The sequence below is a fragment of the Ostrea edulis genome, chromosome 5, assembly GCF_947568905.1.
Source record: "Ostrea edulis chromosome 5, xbOstEdul1.1, whole genome shotgun sequence".
In the NCBI taxonomy this organism is placed as follows: Eukaryota; Metazoa; Mollusca; class Bivalvia; order Ostreida; family Ostreidae; genus Ostrea; species Ostrea edulis.
Window position 1 is genome coordinate 60591212 of NC_079168.1, and position 23596 is coordinate 60614807.

Here is a 23596-nt window from a genome sequence, read left to right on the forward strand (position 1 = left end):
AATAAAAGTGACTATAACACAATAAATTAGTTGGTTGATTGTATATTATTTAACGTACCGCTCGAGAATTTCCACTCAAATGGAAGCGTCACCACTGCCGATGAAGGGCTGCAAAATTTAGGCCAATGCTCGGCACTTACGGCCATTGAGCAGGGAGGGATCTTTATCACACCACACCTGCTGTGAAATGAGACCTCGGTTTTTGCGATTTCATCCAAAGGACTGCCCCATTTAGTCGCCTATTACGATAATCAAAGGGGGTAATGAGGACCTATTCTAACCTGGATTCCCACGGTACAATGGTGTTTTTTTTGCCCCATTATTCGCCTCTTACGACGTGCAAAAGGTACCGAGGACCTATCCCTTCTAACCCAGATACCCACGGGACAACTATAAGTAAAGTTCAGTATATTGATTTGGTTACTAAAGGGGGGATGTTTTAGCCAACCTGTAGAAAAATGTACACTAAGTCCGATGATCTAAACAAGTCAGAACCTAAAATTGATATAATTCTTGAGCATCATGGAAAGGCATTTGACTTTATGTGAATACAGTATATAGAGATAACTATCGTGTAGAATTATGTGGTTGAGAGTATGACAATGCTCAGAGAAAGATATTTGTCATTTATCCCGATTCATATAACCGTGATTACAAAACTTGAAACCTAAATCAAAAACACTAAGAAAATTTGGTAGGAATTTCGGAAAACTCCAAAGGCGAACTATATAATCTGCATGTGTTGCTACTGGATTTGAGTTAGCTCTTTCAAGTCAAAGAATCTGCTATGATAATCAAAAGGCAGATTTCTGACTGCCACAAAATTGCCATGGAATAACTTACCATGGCCACCTCTCCATCATCTCTGAATACATGTACATGTGTATATAATATCTCATTGCATGTCTCTCTGCAGTCGTATCAGACAACCCATCTTATTTTCAATATGGCAAAAAGGTTTCCCAAATCGTACTCTCAGGACATATGTGTCTCAGCTATGGATGGCAAATGGATATTACCTAAGTTGTTTAAAATGACTATGCACCATCTGACGAGAAGTACTAAGTTAATTACACTATCAAACATGTTATGTCACTGTAGATTGATTGAGTGTATCTTGCTTCACGTCCCTCTCGAGAATTTTTCACTCATATGGAGACGTCACCGAGACCGATGAAGGGCTTCAAATTTAGGCCTTTACTCGGCGTTTAGGGCCATTGAGCAGTGATGGTTCTTTAGCGTGCCACACCTACTGCGACACGGGACATCCGTTTTTAAGGTCATCTCCGAGGACTCGTGACATTCACACTTGATGCCGAGCGTTTGGCGATGGAACTGTCACTACCTGTTTTAACGACTTAAGTTTGTCGCGGCTGGTTGTAGAAGTTACTCACAGACTCAAGAGTTTGAAACTACTATTTGCAATGCGATTACAAATTCTAGATTAATATTGCATGCAAGAATATCTCTTACAAATAACTCAATAATTCATATACCTCGCCTAAATGTCAAACAACTTGATATATAAACAATGGGTTAAGTTCTTTAATGCAAAATACATTTTTGCAAATGTCCATATTGTGTTTGTAAGATTCTCGAAGTTTTTCCAATTCTAAACAATACTTTAATTACAAATTTCATGAGTTTGCCCCAAAACTTGTATTAATGTCAAACAATCTTATTCACAATAAACTAGGGTTACATACTTTCAAAAAATAATTGTTTTCAAATGTCCATATCATTTATATATGATCTGAAGAACTTTTCCATTTTTCGACGATTTTTAAAGGGGGAAAAAATCATGTTTTAGCCCCAGAAGTCATAAACGTCCCCAATTATTTATGTCAAACATCTTGTCAATCAAAGGGTCACATAAGTTCACATAAAACTTGTTTGTAAATGTCAATGACATCTATATCGGATGTGAAGAGTTTTTCCAGTTTTCGGCTATTATTTTTACAAATTTTTGGTTTTTGCCCCCCAAAATCGAAAAGGTCTCAATGTTAACAGTCTGATTTATAGTTAAAGGGTTACAGACTTTCAGAAAATAATTGTTTTCAAATGCCCATGTCATTTATATAGGATCTGAAGGAGTTTTCTATTTTTCGACGATTTTTAAAGAAAAAATCATCTTTTAGCCCCAAAACTCATAATTGCCCTCACATATTTATGTCAAACAACTTTATATATAAACAAAGGGTTACATTCATTCACAAAATACTTGTTTGCAAATTCAATGACATCTATATCGGATCTGAAGAGTTTTTCCAGTTTTTGGCTATAATTTTTTTCAAATTTCATGTTTTTTGCCCCAAAACTCGTAAACACCCCCACGTAGAAATGTCAAACAACCTGATTTATAATCTAGGGACTACATGTGTATGTATTTTCAAAAAATATTTGTTTGCAAAAATCCCTAGACCCCCCCCCCCCATTACCTTTACTAGCTATGGTCTACAAATTTACTTTGTTACATCTAGGGTATTTGCTACATAATTTTGTATTGAATTTAAAAATTAATTTTGTTTTGAATAAGACTATTTCATCCTTGATAAAAATTACGTGCGTCAACTGTATGAACAAGGAAACGTCAAATTAATTCGATACCGGTTGCTCTCATAATACTTGTTCTAATGCCGATTGCTCAGCGAAGGACTTACTTTCGACGCGGCCGCCGGAAATCGATTCTGGGATGTTCTTGTTGTGAAGCGAGTACCCTAACAACTCTGCTACTGCGTAAAAATTCGCATTCGTGTAAATGAGACGTTATTAAATTGAAAGCATCACTCCTCGTTCTATGAGTTTTCCACTTTCTAGTTATTCTTCAAGAGAAACGATGATAAATACGATTATGGGGAAGAGGAAAACAAGGAATTGGTAGGGAATATCCAACCGTATCACCTCCCGATTGTCTGTATGTAATTCTAGAATATTGTCGGTGATTTGACGCCATTTGTGGTTTCAGATGCCGAAATTTCTTTGCGCTATCTAAAACAAATTGAGTTTTAATGCAACATGTTTCTATGATTTGCAACTGATTTTACTGCATACGCGCATTACAGAGGCTTTGTGTTCTGATCTGGCGTTGATACTACAGTGTGCAAGGATCTAATAAAACACGAAATCGCTGTAACAATTCTTAAATGTGCACTTCTATTTAATGGCCAGCCTCATAAATGAATCATAGATACTATCACAGCATGATATTGGTTGTGGGTAGTGTGATCTGAGATGGTTTATAAGACTTTAGAAGTGATTTTATATCAAATAAAAATAAACATTTAAATACGGTAAAGACAATATCAAATAAGATTCTACACTTCTTTTATAACTTATCCCTATATCATCTATTCTGCACTGCAAAGAAAACGATACAAGTTAAAGCAAATAAATCCTCTTTCTGTTTTCCCCAAACTTCAAAATCTTAAATCCGGGGGGAGGGGGTCTTCTTTCGCTATATGGGATCAATTTGAATTCCCCTTACATTCTTAGCATTCAATACTACTACAAAACAGACGTGTTTATGAAACACCGATGGCAGGCAATTTGATGCTGACCAAGGTTAAAGTTTTAAAGATAAATATGTCAAAGTGAAACCCTAAGGTCACGAGGTTCAAAACAATGGTTATGTCACAAGGAATACACGTGTGAAATATTAAAACCCTTTCATTAACCGTTCAAAAGTACATGTAAACGACCAAAGTTAACGTTTTACAAAAGTAGGTTAACCATGAGGTCAAAAACTTTGCTACTCAACGAAATGTCTTGTTGAAAGAAATACATGTGAAACAGGAAAGACCAATCTTTCAAAAGTTATGGCCAGGGTTGAAGTTTTTAAAGACGAACAAACCAAAAACTATATGACCCCGAATATCCGAATACGGGGGCATAAAACGTGTGTTGGGGAGCGGGGTGCAGTCACCCAATATATCTTGAAATGTCAGGTACTCTACCCCCCCCCCCCCCCCGATTCCACGTGCCTGTGACACGGAGTCAAGTCAACTCGTACCCTGACCGACTCGTACCCAGGTAAACTCGTACCCAATAGGTCAACTCGAACCCAAAAGGCAAAAGTCAACTCGTACCCAATAATCTGGTTACGAGTTTATTCCTCCTCTTCAATTGATGACAACTCGTACCTAAACGATATGTCACTTATATGCGCAGAGATATATTGCATTATGGGCAGATTCTTGGGTACAAATTGACTTTTGCCTTTTTGGTACGAGTTGACTTTTGCCTTTTTGGTACGAGTTGACCTGGGTACGAGTCGGTCAGGGTACGAGTTGACTAGAAATCTGTGCTACATGTAGTTAATTTTCTATGCGATCGGGGGTCCCTGCTTCGATTAGTGATGGCATTTTGATTGATGTCACCAATTACCTAAATTGACTTCATTATAGCAAATCGTCAAGCACCTGTGTTTATTTGATTTGAATAGAAATAGATATAAGGAAAACTGTTTATCTTTATTAAGATTTGTTATTAGGTTAATTTATGTACTACATTCAATCATTATTTATCAAAAATGAAATTTAAGTCTCTAAATCGTTTTGGTTCCTTTTATCCTTTTTGGGTAAGAGTGGCACCGGTGAAAATAGGTGTGATAGTGAAAGTGCAGACAATTTTACAATGTGCAGTCACTTGGAGCTATTACGAACTTCACTTTATGAAAAGGGGTACGAAATTCAACTTAGAAATGATTTCTAATGTTGCACATTCTATATAATTACTTGTTATTATGTACAAACATTCTGTTTAGTGGTATAGTGCCAGGGCCCAGATAAAATTCGAGCAAAAATGATAGATATTTTTCTGATTTCATTTCTGCGTACCATGGGAAGTATACAGAATTTCGGGATGAACTTTGGTAGTTTATCAAAGCCCTATCATTAGGCATCGGTGTTTCTTAAACACTTATGCTTTGCAGTAGTATTGAATGATTGATTATGTGTGAATATATTATATTTATAATAATAATAATAAATTCTTTGATTAGACAGAACAGCACACTTAGTACAAATGACTAGTTTACATTGTGGTCCTGTATAAAACATATTCACAGACAGATAAATGAGAGAATAGAAAAATAGATAACATAATATAAAATATATACATAAAATATACACATGATATCACTGGGAAAAAAATTAAACATATACATTTCTATATATCACTTATTTGAGTAATAATGCTGCAAATATGCTGATTTAAAAGATGTAATAGAACCACAGCTTCTGACAGTCACGGGCAACTGATTCCATAAAATTGTGGAGGATACCTTAAAAGACCGTTTATAATATTTAGTTCGAACTTTTGGTAAATATAAAATGCCACTATCGTTACTTCTTGTTGTTCTGGAACTAACTTGGCTGACAAGACTATAAACGTTCATATATTCTGGTGTCATGTTATTAAACCTTAAAAGCAAGCACTAGTTTTCTATATACAAAGTAATCATGAACATGCATTCATTTAGGAACACTATCTTAAATATAAATATTAAAATACAGAGTAGAATTTTATACCATTTGGATTATTGTTTTTTAATCGGCGAACTTGGATACCCTATATTTAGAGTTATATACCTTTACTCTTTAATAATAAATTCGAACCCAATCGATGTAAGTGCCTGTGATCCGACGTAATGGAAGTTTGTATTTGCAAATAAGACCATATAAAGACCATACAATTTATGAAATGGTGATTTTAAACGAGGCTGTTGACACCCCTGTAATGTCAACTAATTTGTCAGTATTCAGTTTAAAATTGATCACACGGAGACTATGCTTTTGCGTGCGTTTGATAAACATATAGTAGGTTACTTGCAAGGGATAATAAATGAAAATTAGTTTCGGAACAGAAACGATTTGACGTTCAATGATGGTTGAATATGGAACATTTTGAAGACTGAACATTTTTCATAAGAAATGAAATGACACTATCAGGACTTAAGTATACGGCCGATTCTTCAGTTGAAGGTCGATCTTGGAAAAGTATATATATGTTGCAGATGGTCCGAATTCACTATACAAGAGACCCCAAGTCTTCACGCAAGTATACATGCATTCTATTTATGCTTGATGTCTTGCATAAACATTTCGTTTAGGGTGTCATTAGTACTCAGTACTTTAAACGATTTGTATGCAATTTATTGTGAAATCAAAGCAAAGCAAAATCACACAACCTTATCCATCCACGTAATCATGTCATCAAAAAGGCACATAAACCCTTCTTTGTTCAAAGATTCCCCCGGTATGGCTGATTGAGTCATTGGCTTCATTCGTATAACATCGGTTGTTTCTTAGCACCAGATGCTAATAAGAATTTGGATCGATATTAAGAACACTTTACACACCTTATCTATAGCTGAGAATCATCATCGCTATTCTTACATATCGTTATAAAATAAAATTGAATTATGTAGCGAAGGTCAAGAATCTCATTTCTAGTTATATGGCATGTTTTTCAGAGTAATGAATTGGAAAAACGACGATTGCGTATTAGATGTTTTATGGTACTGGGCATTAAAGTTCTTGCAAGGTGTAACAATCGATGCAAATCTACCAGTAGATTTATTTGAGATAGTGTACACTTGCTTGAAAATGTGCAGCATTCGTTTTTATACATGAAGATGCATAGCTAAATGTTTGCTGGGGGTAAATTTCATGTGTATAACTGGTATAGGAGATAGTCTTCAATATGTACCTTAAAAAGTTTACACTAATGCAAAACAGAATGAAAATAGCGAAATTGTGATTATCTATTATAACAGATCATCGTTTCTAACTACTGCAATGCAAACCAATAATTTGAATTCAATCATTGTCTTTCAACTCAAAATATCTTCAAGAGAAAACTTTATTTCATAATATTGGTTTTCGCCATGCATTACTGGATAAGGACAGCGGACTGTTAATGTAAACAAAACAAATTCAATTCACTCATCAACAGTAATTGTGTATGTACAGTGTAGTATGCAACTGGGTTAATATAATTTAGGGTCAATTAGTAGTTTTTGACTTGTCTTATGAAATGTTTCACCTCGGTAAGCAACTATGATCTCTTGGGAAGTATTAAACAACTCTCAACTGTAGGAGAACTGGGGGAATCAATCAAGCTTGACCTAGAAAGCGTCTTATTACATATCATGATATACATTTAACGTCTTCAGCTAAGTGGTGGTTAATGTAGGACATAAGGTGAACAACTATTGCCGTTACAAGATTATTTCTAAACATTAAATATTGCAAATAGAATGTTATAGTTGGCTCAATTTCAAAAATAGAACTTTAGATAACATAGTTACTGTTGCTATATTTTGCTTCTAAGCAACGGATTTATAAAGTCTATAATATTGATCATCATTCACATAACTGCACTAATTTCTCACAGTCGGTATCCTGGCTATTGACACAGCTGTAGATGCAATGTAATTTCCCTTCGTAAAATTGCCCACACTATCCAGAAAATTGTTGGAAAGAAAAGTCCTCGTGAGATATAGTACACACGTACAATATTCATTTACTAGACTTAATATATTAGCATTGGCGGATTACGCTTCTCAGAAGAAATTGAATGTATTCATCATTTGAAGATATTTAATGTCTTAACGTAAAATAATTTCGGGATTTATTTTCTTGTGCTTTAAACTAAGTACCAGATTCTTCATTGATGACAAAGAATTTATTGTACATATTTTTTAAAACAGATTTTTAATAAATCCCATTACAATGAATCTGTCATTGCAAGAAAAACTGCTCGAGGGGCGAACATCACTATACAAATAAAATTTCCGATATATGGATACAGGATGTCTTATATACCTGTAACATTAACCCAGAATTTCATGCGAACATTCCTCTGATCTTCCTCAAGTGGAGTGAAATACCTTTCAAATATTTATTTTATCTTCATGTACAAGTATTTTGAGCATAACGTTTTTGTAATTTAACTAAGACAAAATGCAGAGAGGAGTTTATGATCACTAAATTTTCAAACGCAACACCGGTCTGAACAGTATCGGATATTGAAAATCCCAAACAAAGCAGATGGATATAGAAAAATAAGATAATGAATTAATGAGAAATGTTAAAGGGGGCATTAGCTCTCAACTAGGACGTAAGCACCTTTTAATTCTCAACCATGATTAATTATAAAATGGTGGAATGTGTTAAAAATGAAGAAAAATAAATGTGAGAATGAAAAAAAACCCATGGAGAATTGTATAAAAATTTATCAGCAATGAATTATATACTTACTTCCATATATAATTGTTTCGGTCATTGTGTCTACATATACGAAAATAATTCTTATGTCAAAATTACAACAAAAGATTGCAAGATTTATGAATATTGACATATTAGTCATTTTGGTAACAGTCGGCAAATATGCGACTTTGTCAGCTAATGCCCCTTTAATGATTATTGATACAGTATTTTTATTGTAAAACGATCCACAATAAGCATGATCTTTGAATTATTTTTTCATTCTTAGATAATTTTAATGAAGTATTAATGATAAGACGTGGGCGATGTCAGTTTTCAATTACGACCACCGATACCTACTACCGAATAATTTCTCTACACGTTTTCCTCAAATAATCTGTACATGTATTCTAGACTAGTTTTTCTGTGATAACACTGAGAAAACATAGCATGATACGATACGCACTATGCACTCACCAATTGCACGCCGACGCTGACGGAGTTTTTACCTTTAATTTCGCATACTTGGAATGTTGAGATCGAGAATAGTAAAAATTTGAATAACCATTGTGGATATTACACTTGTTAAAAATGCAATACGGCAACAGGATTCTTTAAAGGGTTTTCTTATTGCAAAGCAACATTGATTATAGTGGTTTCATGGTTTTATTAAAAATATATACTTCCGATCCTGCGAAGATGATTGACACTTAATGTTTGTATAAATGGTTTAATTAGCATTAGTAATATCGTAGAAACCTAAGTCCAGTGTTCGGTCGTGTCGGGTGTTTTAATTTTTCTCGCCCATTAAATTCAGAGCATTGAGACTCGCACTCAAATCATTTTATCACATATTTTTACCACCAACCCCGTTTCATGTCTATTTGATAACGTATAAACATTCCCACAATGACCAATATCATGAAACCGAAGAAGGTTTTCACATGTCGTAAATAATGCAGTCAACTAGACCCCTCCGCATGTAAACTCCGATTTTGTATGTAATGGATTAGCATGTCGGATGCTATTGACGTTTATACGATAAAGAGATGAAAGAGCGTTGGAGGCACTCATTTTATTTGATGTTAATGATGAAATAACGATTATTATATGCCGTGACTTTTTGTTTTTATCAAATTTAAAAGTGGACCAGTTTTTAAAGAGTGGCGTTGACCATGTTCTTACAGTCACCCAAGAATGTTTGTTCTTTTATGGTGAGGTGCATACCGATTTAGGGTAATTTTTTATTTATCATAAAATTTCTATATTTTCAGGTTGCCAAGGTTCCAATAATTTGCCTAGGAAAACGATATTGATTGTTACATGTATTAGAATGTGTTATCATTGAGAGTAATAAACAGCATTTGATGTAATATATACCATTGCTTCGTCATCAAAACAAAACTTCGAAGATTTAACTAAAACCAGATTGTTGTCATAGTTAATGCAATTAAGATAGGGCGATCAACAAGAATACTTAAAACTCCTATGCCATAAATATTTATTCAGTATCTCATCTTTCCATGGTGTGATGACGTTTGAACATGTCGACACTGTAGTGCACGAGTCCTGCTAATTGTTATTAATTGCTTCTAACTTAACGAAAAAAAATTCTGTAACAATTTACTTAAATTGGTCTAGAGAACGAAAGAATCAATGTCTCAGAGATTTTCTGAAAATGGATCAGATTGGATTATCGCTCAACAGTTCCGTTGCATTGACTAATTACGGTTTCCTTAAACTCGTACCATTACTTATTAACCACCGGGCTTACAGGACTAAAACGAATTTACACCTTATTTACCTGTGGCAGACTGGCGATGATGCTGAGTAACCACGCCAAGGTAAGCATTATTTTCCCTCTTCTGTCTGCATCATGAATGCTCATTGGGTGGACGATGGAAAAGTAACGGTCCAAACTTATCGTCACTAACACAAACGAAGACAGATAAAATCCAAGCGCCCTAAAAAACATCAAAATTCGGCATGCCGCGTCTCCAGCTTGCCAAGACACCGTAATGTGCCATGCAGTTTCTAATGGCAGCATTATGAAAGCCACAACTAAATCAGCTATGGACAAATGCATAATGAATGTATTCACTCTAGATTTGTACCTCCGACTTTTTAACAACGTAACTAAAACGATTAAATTTCCAGAGGCAGCGAATATAAAGAGACACGAATAAGCTATCACAGACATCACATTGTCGTCATTGAATGTCATTTCCCGTGGTAAACCTTTTACGGACATATTTCCATTTTCGGTTATCTGTGTGCTATTCGTTATTTCGGTGGTGGTCTCTTGGATACCCATCCCGGTTAAATTCGTTATTTGCTGATATGAGTTTGAAAAATTCATTTGGCAGAATTCAAATAAAAAGCTTGCAACGTGTGAATACAATTAATCCTGATTAACACGTTCCCTTTTAATGTACGAGTAGAAAACTTGTGGCTTTCGAAAATATATTGTATATAATCGATGCAGCGACTTTTCAACAATGAATTCTTCCGGATTCCACCATTCTGAGAGTATTAATGATATCGTCCCGTGCGCAATACACACTACATGTTGGCGAACTCCAGTAAGGTGATGCTGTGAAAATGCACGGATCTTGAAAAATATAAGATAAACTTCAAAAGACGCAGCGTCTATATTCCAACTGTGCCAATACCAAAGGTGGATATCCCCTTCTGTCTTGCCAGTATCGATAAAAGCCGCGTATTGAACTGAAATATATGCCTTGATAGGCGTATTGTTCCCGCCTAGCTGTGTAGAATACGTAATTATAATACAATCGTATGCTGTGGTTAAGTAACGAGAACGTTTCCTATTTTATCGCGATGACATTTTGCTCTGTTGTTGATTTTCTCCCTCTGAATTTCGTTTTCAATTAAAATTTATGCCTCCAACAGAAGTTCTTTCAAGACTGGATAGGCTGAGAATGACAGAGAATTACGCCATCCAACAGAATTGCTTACGACATTTGTGAGTAAGCTTTCCAAATTTGAATTGAGTTAATACTCTTAGCGAAATGTGATGAAAAAGATACTTCATGTCTTACACCCAATATATACAATAGAACTACATGTACTTTGTTAAAAACACTCATCTTCATAAAAACCTCTTTTTTATATTCAACATATTTCTAATCACATTTGTGTCATTATCTCCTAGTTTCGTTTGTGATATCTTTGTGTTGATATATGAATAATCCTTTCTGTCGGTTTTTATAACTAATCCGGTTTTGAGCCGTCTAAAACTGGTACTTGTTGGACGGTCTGTCAAACAAATTGTGCTAGGAATCCACTAAGGGATACATTGTAAAGTCTACGCTTACCCATAAAACAAATACTACGCAGATTGAATATTAATTCATTTAAAATAGAATACTAAAATTTATATTATTGATAAATATTATTCTTAATTATACACTACATCCATGGGGTCAATCATATATAAAAATGAACACAATACAAACATCAGAAAAATATTGGATCGATTTTAAGCTCATATAAGAACAATAAATATAATTTATTTTAGAAGCTGTTTCCACTTCTTGGCGCTGTGCATATTATAAAGCATATTTTCATTCTTATTACAAGTAGAAAATAGACAATGATGTAATTTTTACGCAATACTAGTATTTAAGTAATTGTTTTCGACCAAATAGAGAAAATGAACCCAGGAAATAACTGTTAGAACTCGACTCGCTGTAATCTGAACAGTACGCGCCCTTTATTATAGACAGTTGTTGATAGCCATAATGTATGTTAGGTATGCTTCAGAACTCTTATAGTATTTCCCACGACATAATGAAGTATCAACGATATTAATCTATGGATCAGAATTAAATGCCTTCCGAAGAAAGTTGTAGTAAATTGTCAGACCTACTTCGAGGCGGAATCTTACAGTCCAATTCTCTGCATTTTTGTCACTTTAAAAGCTCAAATGTATAAGGTTTAGAGAGACTGTTTGTCAATGCTTGGACTCATGCAATGTTCAAAATTCTTGTCATGTGCCACAAAAAGTAATGAAATAACCATCAAGTAACATCATGTTGTGTAAAGGTAATAAATTAGGAAACTCTCGCGATCATTCCCTCCTAATATCCAGTATTATAGGCATCTGTTTATCTTCACACTACAAAACAATTTGTGTAGTAATGAAAACGGGATATCTTTCATAGCAGAATAGAATGCGTGTAATGTTGTGGCTTTTCTTATCCGGCGGTCGCAGTGGTAGAGCTTGATATTTATTACCAAAGTAATACAATATATTAGAGTAGAATTTAACCAAGTCGGACAGAAGTGGACGAACTTTTAAGTGCAACGAGAATGGATTAGGGATCACTGGTACAGTACTCTACCGATTTTTCTTGCACACCAATAAAGCTATATGATCTGCCATTTATTATATTTCTAATAGATCTGAATGTTGTTATATCTAAAAAAAAAAAAAAAATTATATTCTCTTTTAAATCCTCTTACATGTGTACAGATATAACAAAAGTCCTTTATTAAAGAGACACTACAGCTCATTTTGCGCAAAAACCATGAAATGGCAATTTTCCCAGCGCGTTCTCAATTTTTGTTACATAGTTGAATGTATGAACTTTGCGAAAATAACTTATCTAAAGTTAACAAGAGGCCCACAGGCCTTATCGGTCACCTAAATACTAGTGAAAAAGTATCACTACTTCCATGGGCTATGGAATCTAGAAAAAAAATTCCTGTTCTGAATAAACAAGATGTGTTCTTAAAACTTCACTGCTCTCAAAAGTGTATACACTAATGAAACGCTTTAAATAATAGGTGTATTAACATTAAAATATCAAAAGATATGACTAATTTGGACTCATCCTAAAGTCATAACCCTCCTAAAGTCATAACCCTGGGTTATGAAATTCACCATTTTTTGTACATCCTTTTCTGCTATCTCTAAGTATGCATTTAGATTTTATACAGTATCAGCAAACTTACACATACATACTATATACTAAGTTTGGCCCCACCTTGGGGTCAGGACCCTTACTCTGGAGAAAATCAAATTTACAATTTTGGTAAAAGACTACCTGCTCTATCCATTTGGCACTATATTTACAATCTATGTCCCCCTTGTTCCAAATATGCTTCATACCAAATATGAAAAGAATTGGAACGATAGTTATCAAGAAGAAGTTAAAAATGTCTATTGTTCACACATTCAATAACTGACCATTTTGGCCTCACTCTGATACCAAAACCCCTACCCCTGGGATCATAAAATTTACAATTTTGGTAAAGGACTACCTGCTCTTTTAAAATAATCTATTTAGTGTCAATATAGCATCAACCACACTAAAGAAGATGCTATTTAAGTGTTTTACACATAAACACTATATACCAAGTTTGGCCCCGTGCTGGGGTCAGAACCCCTACCCCGGTGATCATGAAATTTACAAATTTGGTAGAGGCCTTCCTGCTCTCCATAACCATACATTTAATTTGTGTTACACACGTGCGGTTCTTGAGAAGAAGATTTTTGAAAATTAGTCAATTTTGGGCAGTTTTTTGCCCTGCCCCTAAGGCCCCAGGGGGTGCAGGAATCCTGAAATTTACAATTTATGTTCCCCTTGATCCAAATATGTTTTATACTAAATTTTAAAAGAATTGGAATGATGGTTATCAAAAAGAAGTTAAAAATGTCTATTGTTCACACATTTAATAACTGACCATTTTGGCCCCAACCTGATACCAAAATCCCTACCCCTGGGATCATCAAATTTACAATTTTGGTAAAGGACTACCTGTTCTTTCTAAATATCTATTTACTTTCAATTTAGTATAAATAGCACTAAAGAAGATGTTATTTGAGTGTTTTACACATAAACACTATATATCAAGTTTGGCCCCGCCCTGGGGTCAGAACCCCTACCCCGGTGATTAAGAAATTTACAATTTTGGTAGAGGCCTTCCTGCTCTACATCACCATGCATTTAGTTTTTCTTACATGTGTGTGGTTCTTGAGAAGAAGATTTTTGAACATTGGTCAATTTTTGCCCCGCCCCTAGGGCCCCAGGGATGCTGGAGTCCTGAAATTTACAATTTATGTCCGCCTTGTCCAAATGATGCTTCATACCAATTGTGAAAAGAATTGGACATGTAGTTATTAAGAAGAAGGTAAAAATGTTCAATTGTTAATGCACGACGGACGACAACCAATTGCAATAGGTTACATGAGCTTACTCAGGTGACCTAAAAATTCTCGTTTTAACGTAAAAATTAATACTTTTTGATGACCTATATAAAAAATATCGAGTCTCCTCCTTTCGGTCTGCAGACGCATGCGCATAGACGGTAAACAGTGCAGCATGTCGTCGATTGAGAGAAAGTGTGGTGGATGGATCCAGATTTTGCGAGAAAAGAGGTAAACATAAAATGAGATAAAACATACTCATATCTATTGCAAAAAGTAGGTTCTGATATTTCAATAAATTCTTTGAAATATTTTAAGACTCACCTCAACATACTGTGTTTAACATTCAGATTCTGCGGTAAATCTCAAACTTGCCTTTGTTGTTATTTCAACAGGTTCCCATATTTCTTCAATACACATAATTTGTCATAAAGATGCTAAAATTCTTATAAACACTTGAAACATTTCAATCAAGCAATATACGTGTGCTATATTTTTTTCTTTTTAATATCAGGTATTACATGTATTCCTCAAGCATGTCAACAGTTGATTAATTTACTACGGCAAAAAGAACACAAGCTGATACTTTCCTCTCTTTGTGGTATCTCGGTTCACTAGAGTGTAATATGACACCTGGATTTTTCCATTTGAGTTTTTTTTTTAAATGAATACACAAATAACAGAGCTTCGAGTAAAATTGGATTTTAGTCTGATTTTTGCTCGCGTCCGAGACATCCTTGCGTCCTAAAATAATTTTCCGCATCTAGGACGCAGATTCTTGCGTTATAAAGACAACCCCATATTTCCCCAATATTTATCTAGAGGGAGCAGTGCATTTTGACCATTACGCAATGATAAACACCGATATGTAATCAAAAGGGAAATATGTTAAACTGTTCTACAGCCAGTTTCTAACGTGGGAAACAGATATTTCTGCTTGACTTCCCCATGACTTGAAACAATTTTTTTTAACCTATACAATTTCTTTAGCTTTCATGCTATGAATGATCTCGTCCAGATAGGGGACAAGCAGTTCAAATATATATTAACATTTTTCATTTGTGTAGCGTTATGAGTTTCAATTCTATATATATAAAGGACGGTGTATAAATAAGTAAAACTTCATATCAGAAGTGCACTGTTTTCCTATTTTGAAGTTTCCTATACGCAAGCATCACAAAAACTCCCTTATTAATTGAATGAGATCGTCCAACCACACGACTTCTTATCTGTTACGTAATTTACGATGTACATACGATTGTTTAATTATTTTTACAAGTTATCAGCACAAGAAACTGAATCTTTAGTTGTACATATGAATAATTATGCATAAAGTGAATAAACTTTCATTTTAGGAATATACTGTTTTCCTTCTTGAACAATTTTTACATGCATCATGAAACACCTTTATTAAATAAATGAGATCGCCCAGATTTCCTTCTTATACTGTGACGTCAGACAATATTTATAGATTGTTTACAATGTACTCGGTAGATTGTTTATCATGTATTTGCGATTGTTTAATAATTTTTCCTCGTTATAGACACTATTATTGATTGATTGATTGATGTTTTCCGCCACACTCAGCAATTTTTCAGTTACCTGGTAGAGCCCAGTTTTTATTGGTGGAAGAGAGAACCCAGACACAATGTACCTAGGAAGAGACCATCGATCTTCCAAAAGTAAACTGCCAAACTTTCTCACTTACCGGCGCGAGCGGAATTCGAACCCGCGCCGACAGAGGTGAAAGGCCGTGTGATTTTGAGCGCGATGCTCTAACCACTCGGCCACGGAGGCCCCTAGATGTAATATATTTTTTTCATGCAAGGTACGTATCAAGAACCCGAACTTGTGGTGTTAGTTTCTATTGTCCATGTTGTTCGCAAGTAACCCTATCGGATATGGAGAGAAATTTTTCTACAACTTTCTTAAACCATGTAAAACAATGCATTCCGGAAAAAACAGTCACCATCAGACCTAAAGATAAACCATGGTTCGATTCAGCACTGCGGAAAATAATTCGTCTAAGAAACCGTGCGAGAAGTAAAGCGCTCAAAACAAAAAACAATTCTGATTGAGATATTTTTAAAAAAAAACTACGTAACAAAGTTACATGTAACAATATGAAACAAGAGGTACTGTGAGCAATGCTCACTAAGAATACCCCCCGCTTTACCCAATCTCCCAAAGGGTGTTGGTAATAGGTATAAACTACCTCTTTTCTGAGTGTAAAAAAGAAATGGTATGACAAACCGAACCATATTGCTACTTCGATGTCCAGTGCGCATGACCTTTGACCTTTTCACCCCAAAATCGATAGGGAACATTTTCATCCCATGGGTAGTCCATATGTATGATATGGTGACTGTAGGTGGAAAGGATAACGCTTTAGAGCCCAGAAACCATATTGCTACTTCAATGTGCAGTGCGCTTGACCTTTGACCTTTTGACCCCAAAATCGATAGGGAAGATATTCATCCCATGGGTAGTCCATATGTATGATATGGTGACTGTAGGTGGAAAGGATAACGCTTCAGAGCCCGGAAACCATATTGCTACTTCGATGTCCAGTGCGCTTGACCTTTGGACCCCAAAATCGATAGGGAACATCTTCATCCCATGGGTAGTCCATATATATGATATGGTGACGGTAGGTGGAAAGGATAATGCTTTAGAGCCCGGAAACCATTGCGTCTACAGACGGACGGACAGACGGACATCCCGATTCCAGTATACCCCCCCCCCCCCACTTGTTGCGGGGGGTATAAAAAATAGCGATATCAAATTATTATAATAATATAGAAGCGAATCTTGCTGACGCAAGTATCAAAAGTTCTAAAATGTATTGCAAACTTCTGAAAGATATATTTAAAACTAAACCCAGGACCGAAATACCACCGTTTCAGGATATTAAAGAAAATGGTGATGTACATATTACATACAGCGATACCGACAAGGTTGCATGGAGCGTTGAATAAATTTTTTGCGTTGATTTCATCAGCACACGAAGATGAACCTACACTCCCAGCAAATCTCTATTTTGTAATAGTGTATTCAACAGCATTAAAATTGTGAAGCAAGATATTATTGACATAATTTCAATTCTCCAGGTCAACAAGGCTGTAGGGCCAGATAAAATAAGCCATAGAATGTTAAAGGCTACAATCTTTAGTGTCTCAACCCCGTTGTGCTTTCTGTTTAATCGGTCTTTAAAAGAATGTGCATTTCCAAAACAATGGAAGATAGCTAACGTACTTCCTTTGTTTAAAAAAGGTGACCCATCAGTATTGTCAAATTACACTGTATATACCTGTATCATTGTTGAGTTGTGTTGGTAAAATTATGGAACGTGTTATTTTTAAATATGTATACAATTATTTTCACTCAAATGATCTGTTTTACAAATGCCAAGCTGGTTTTTACCTGGTCATTCAACTGCCTATCAGTTTACCGAAATATATGATCATATAGCAAAATCCATTGATGAGGGCAAATGTTGCTGTATGGTGTTTTGTGATTTGTGAAAGGCCTTTGATTGTGTATGGCATAAGGGACTTCTTTTTAAGCTACAAACTTATGGAGTGAGTGGTAACTTATTACAATGGTTTCAAAGCTATTTAAATTTCAGAACTCAAAGGCTATTGCATAGAAATGTAATGTCTAGTTTCTAACCATTACATGTTGGAGTCCCTCAAGGGTCCGTATTAGGTCCTCATTTATTTTTGATATATGTCAATGGTGTTGCTGAAAATATGTCAAGTTTATATAGGCTTTACCCTGATGATAATTCTTTGCAAAACTGTTCTACCAATATCTATGATAACCAATGCGTGCTGAATAATGATTTACTTCGGCTTGAACGATGATCTAAACAATGGCTGTTAAATTTTAATCCTTCGAAAACAAAAGTCGTCTTCTTTTGTACAAAGAAAAATACATATTTCCCTTGTCTACATTTTCAAAATTGCAATTTAGATTTTGTATCAACACATAAACACCTAGGTATCACTTTTTCACATGATCTCACATGGTCAGCTTACATTGATTCGCTGTTAACCAATGCTTATAAAAAAAACTTGGACTACTTAAAAAATTACAGTTCAAGGTCAGTTCGAAAACGTTAGCTATTTTATATACTACTTTCATTAGACCTCCTCTAGAATATGCCTCTGAAGTATGGGGTGGGTGTTCAAATCAAGATTCTGAAAAACTTGAAAAACTACAGTTAGCAGCAGCAAGATTGGTTACTAGACTAACACCATTGGCATCACGGGAATCTCTATATTTCGAAACTGGGTGGGAACCACTTATTGTTAGAAGATTGACAAAGTTAAGAATAACTATGTACAATATTTATCACAATATGGTAACCGAGTATCTGAAAGAAATTTGACCAAATATTCGTTCACATGAATCAAATTACGTTACAAGACAATCGCAAAATTGCGGCATTCCTAAATGCAGATTAAACATCTATAATGTAAAACTTATACGGTATCAATTTAGATGCACCAGATGCGCATTTCGACAAATAATGTCTCTTCAGTGATGCTCAACGTTTGAAATCCGAAATAACAATGACGTTTTAGAGCTATTTTAGGAAAAAACAGAGTGCCAAAAAAGTCAAATTCGTCTAAGGATAAGAGCTATGCGTAAGGGAGATAATCCTTAATTTTGAAATGAATTTCTAAATTTTACAACAGCAATTAAATATACGTCCGTATTTTCAAGTGTAAATCATCTTTTGTAGCAAGAGGGGTACGTAGATGGACTTCCTTGCCCCTAGGAACAAGGCAATCTACGACACTAAGCTCTTTTAAAAATTGTTTACCCTCCAAAAATCGCACCTTCCATCCTTTTTTTTCTTTCGGAGAACGCTATTGGAACGTAATCCATGCGAGACTAAGACACAACTGTGTATTGAATATAGATTTGTTAGATGTAACATCATTGACAGTCCTTTGTGTACTTGTGATAAAGTAGAAGATGCTTACCATTTCTTTTTCTCATGTGCAAAATACACCACTCCAAGAAATGACCTATTTAATGCTATTTTTAGAATAATGGATAATTTGCATATAGTAGACACGCATGTTTTATTATGGGGAGATAATTTTCATAGCGATTACTTTGTACGTACTACATGCATATATTAATCATTTGTACATACATGCATATATTAATCAATTGTACATATATATCCACATATATAATTGCTTTATGAAAGCTAATCATTTTTTTTTACCTTTGTGTTTCATTTCTTGAACATTATCATATGTAATCAATTGTCATATAGGAGAGGGCGTTCTAAGTTTTAAGAAATTGTGCTCAACCCGTTTGTTATAACATCCAGACAATAAGATATTTTCAAATCAACCTATCGGAGACAAGACAATTATTAATATCACCTTAGTTATGCCGTCACGTCACGTTAAGCAATAATTGTTCGCTAGAGGACTATGATCGTTTGACGTCCGTTATCTGCATTACCCTTAATAAACGTCTGCCCTTACAAATGTAAGAAGAGTTCTAGGGACCACGGTTTCTTGGCAAAAATAAAAACCAAAAACCCGTCGTTTTCGACCCCGAGAGTGAAAATGAAAATTCTAAAAACATATTGCACATCTATAGGACACCACCTATCAGATTCCAAAATATCAATTGGTTACTGCTTAGAATAAAAGAGGAGTTTGAGGAAAAAGAAAATGTGACAGACGGACGAACCAGGGTGATACATGTAACAATATACCCGCACCTTATTTACTTTATTAACAGATAGATAACGGATACATGCATTAAAGCAGGGGCGGGTCCTCAAAATCAGATGAAGGGTACAGGTGGGAAATAGGAAACCCCGTAATCCCAATCAGATCAACAACTAAAGAATAACACCAATTAAAAACAAGCAAATAATTTAGAAATATTATCTTGATTCACCATATAATATGAACACTAAATTCATAACCTTGCTCTGTATACCAGATAAAAGATCTTTCCTTCAACCAGGCTTTTATGTGACTCATTAAAGTTATAGTATCTGTAAAATCGATAGTTTCAAAAGATGTCTCAAGCATCCTTATTTTTATGATAAATCAATACGATAAAATTGTGCCCGAAACGAAAAATATTGAACATGTTCAAGAAAAAAATCAGTCAGTAAAATAATATCCTTTGTGAAAAAATGTTTGTGTGTTTCAGTAAAAAAAATATTCAAATGTATGTCCTCTTTAAAGCTGATATGAATTCATGAATATACGAAAATCCTCAATGTCCGCCATATATCTCACTTCATCCGCCATACTGGTTGAGCATTCTTTTGTTACATATATATGTATCGGGTTTGTATGGTGTTTCAGGCTGTCAGCATTGTAACGCTTCACTTCACATCGGTGTTTACGGATAGACTCGAGCGGCGTACACCTCTGACAGTAACACTCACCTGTTGTTTAACTTATACAATCAGATATAGTCCCCGAGGGTCTCTACAGCCCGGTAGCTAAGTACTTCGTTATTAGCTTGAAAATACGGATGTATATTTAATTGCTGTGATAAAATTTAGAAATTCCAAAATTAAGGATTATCTCCCTCACGCATAGCTCTTATCCTTAGACGAATTTGACTCCACTTTTTTGGCACTCTGTTTTCCCCTATAATAGCTCTAGCAAGTTTATTGTTATTTCGAATTTCAACCATTTCGGTTGAGCATCACTGAAGAGACATTATTTGACGAAATGCGCATCAAAATTGGTACCGTATAAGTTTTACATACATATTGTGTATATAAATGTACTAGCTGTATTCTTGATTGATTGAATATTGTTTAACGTCCCTCTTGAGAATATTTCACTCCTATGGAGACGTCAACACTGCCAGTGAAAGGCTGCAAAATTTCGGCCTATGCTCAGCGCCTATGGCGTTTGAGCAGGGAGGGATCTTTATCGTGCCACACCTGCTGTGACACGGGACCTCGGTTTTTGCGGTCTCATCCGAAGGACCGCCCCATTTAGTCGATGAGTTGTATAACTCAAGGGCAATAATGAATTAAATTGAATTGAATGAATAGATAAAATCAGGTTTCAAAACACCATGTATTGTTCAGAATTACAATAAACATCTCGTAAACAATTGAACCATTTTATACGTTTTTGATAGTTTAGACAAAAATGCAAAGAAAAAGCTTTTCTTTACCTGTTTGCAAGTATTTGCATTAAACATGTCAAGAATATACTATAAACGCGGATAAATCTAATAGAAAGGAATATACAAAGAACATAAAATTTATAGTTCACTTTATGCAGATGCATAAAGATAAGTGATGCACATGACATGCTCACGAAAAAAACGCATCGAATGCGAACAACAGTACTGTTCCTAGGGCTTCTGCAGCGGATCGGCACTTGATTTGTTTTACGACCCTTCAAGAATTTTTCATCCATATTTAGACGTCATCAGCAACCGGAACTTTATGTTGAAAACTTTTTAAATTATCGTGTGACAAAGAAAGCATAGTAAAGTAACACTATATCTCTTGCTGTGGCCTTCAACGGATTCCTAAATTTCATAAAACCCTTACAAACAAAGATACATTGCTGGATCCAGTAAGTGTTCTACCAAGCCCCATCTTTGCTCCTCACGAAATTACTAACAGCTGTGAAGGAGAAACTTCAAACAAACTGTGCCACTACATATGCCAGAAGTGGTGTAAATCAAATGTGGATTCTAAAACATTCTAGAGAACATTTAGTAAACTTGAAATCGTAAAGCTTTTCTAAAATCAACATCAAAACGTATGACCTTTCAACACTTCACACGACTATTCCTCACGATAAATTAAAGACTGGACTTTTTGACATCATTGACAGCAACTGTGTTCTTCAATAAATATAGAAAACGGAAATATTCATATGAAAGGTGAAGATAACCAACAGTGATCAATCTCATAACTCCTATAAGCAATAGAAAATTGAGCAAACACGGACCCCTGGATATATCAGAGGTGGGATCAGGTGCATAGGATGAGTAAGCATCCCCCTGTCGACCGGTTACATCCACCGCGAGCATATCTAATGATCAGTCATCCAAAAAATTACTTTTTTAAAAACCACTCTGATTCCACGCACACGTACTCTGAAATTGAAATCAAAACTAGGAAGAATTATTTAATCACACTAAAACTGATGTATTCCCTTCCATTTCCCATAGTTAAAAAACCCCAACATTTTTAGGGATTTAAAGTGGAAAATTAAGACGTATGTACATAACATTTGCCTATATGCATGCAAGGTGAAGATAACGAACATTGATCAATCTCATAACTCCTATAATGAGCTTCAAACAAGGAACAGTGTTGGGATAGAAAGTTAAAGTTGCCAACATACCAAATATCAAAGGCACATGTCAAAAGATTTTTTAAAACATTATGGTCCAGACAAAAAAATGCTCCAAAAATTCTATCATTTGACCTTTACATTAAAGGCCATGGTCAAATGTCAGCGAAAACAACTTGCATATGACACACTGTCTTATGGTATACCCACATACCAAATGTCAAAGGTCTACGTCAAAAGACAAAAAAAATTATGGTCCAGACAACAAAAATGTCCAAAAAATTCTATTATTTGACCTTTATTTCCATAAAAGATTTAAGGCCAAAGGTCATAAAAATGGCACGTGACACATTGTCGTATCATGGTATACCCAAATACTAAATATCAAAGGTCTATATTAAAAGACAAAAAAGTTATGGTCTAGGCAACAATGCCCAAATACTTCTATGGTTTGACCTTTATGTAAAAGGTCAAGGTAAAAAAAAAAAGACACAACACTATCTTATCAAGGTATACCCACATACCAAACATCAAAGGCCTATGTCAAAAGAGAAAAACTTATGGTCTTAACAACGAAAATGCCCAAACATTCGATTATTTGAATGTTACATAAAAGGTCAAATGTCATTAAAAAAATGAAGAATGCTGTCTGAAAACTGTTCAAGATGGGTGTTGCTAAAGCGCGGAACGGAAAACGGAACGGACTTTAAGAATGATTAATGTAAAAAAGATAACGCTAAAATCAAGGGGAAATGATTCATTTTGATTAAAATCAACGATTTGGGAATTATTTACAAGCGATGAAACAACTTTATCTTAAAACTTTGCATCATAAATTGATTAAGCGAATTAATTCAAACGTTAATGTAAAACTTATCCGGTACCAA

General features: G+C 34.9%; 1 protein-coding gene across 1 annotated transcript in view; it reads right to left on the bottom strand.

Annotated features, from left to right (window-relative positions):
* The window catches only part of LOC125651097 (adipokinetic hormone/corazonin-related peptide receptor variant I-like), a 64183-nt gene extending 53033 nt beyond the window's left edge, over nucleotides 1-11150 (bottom strand). The window contains exon 1 of the mRNA XM_056165003.1: nucleotides 10012-11150. Coding sequence (XP_056020978.1) covers nucleotides 10012-10566 — 555 coding nt within the window. The 5' untranslated portion in view covers nucleotides 10567-11150. The remainder of the gene's footprint in view (nucleotides 1-10011) is intronic.
* Nucleotides 11151-23596: the final 12446 nt, after the last annotated feature.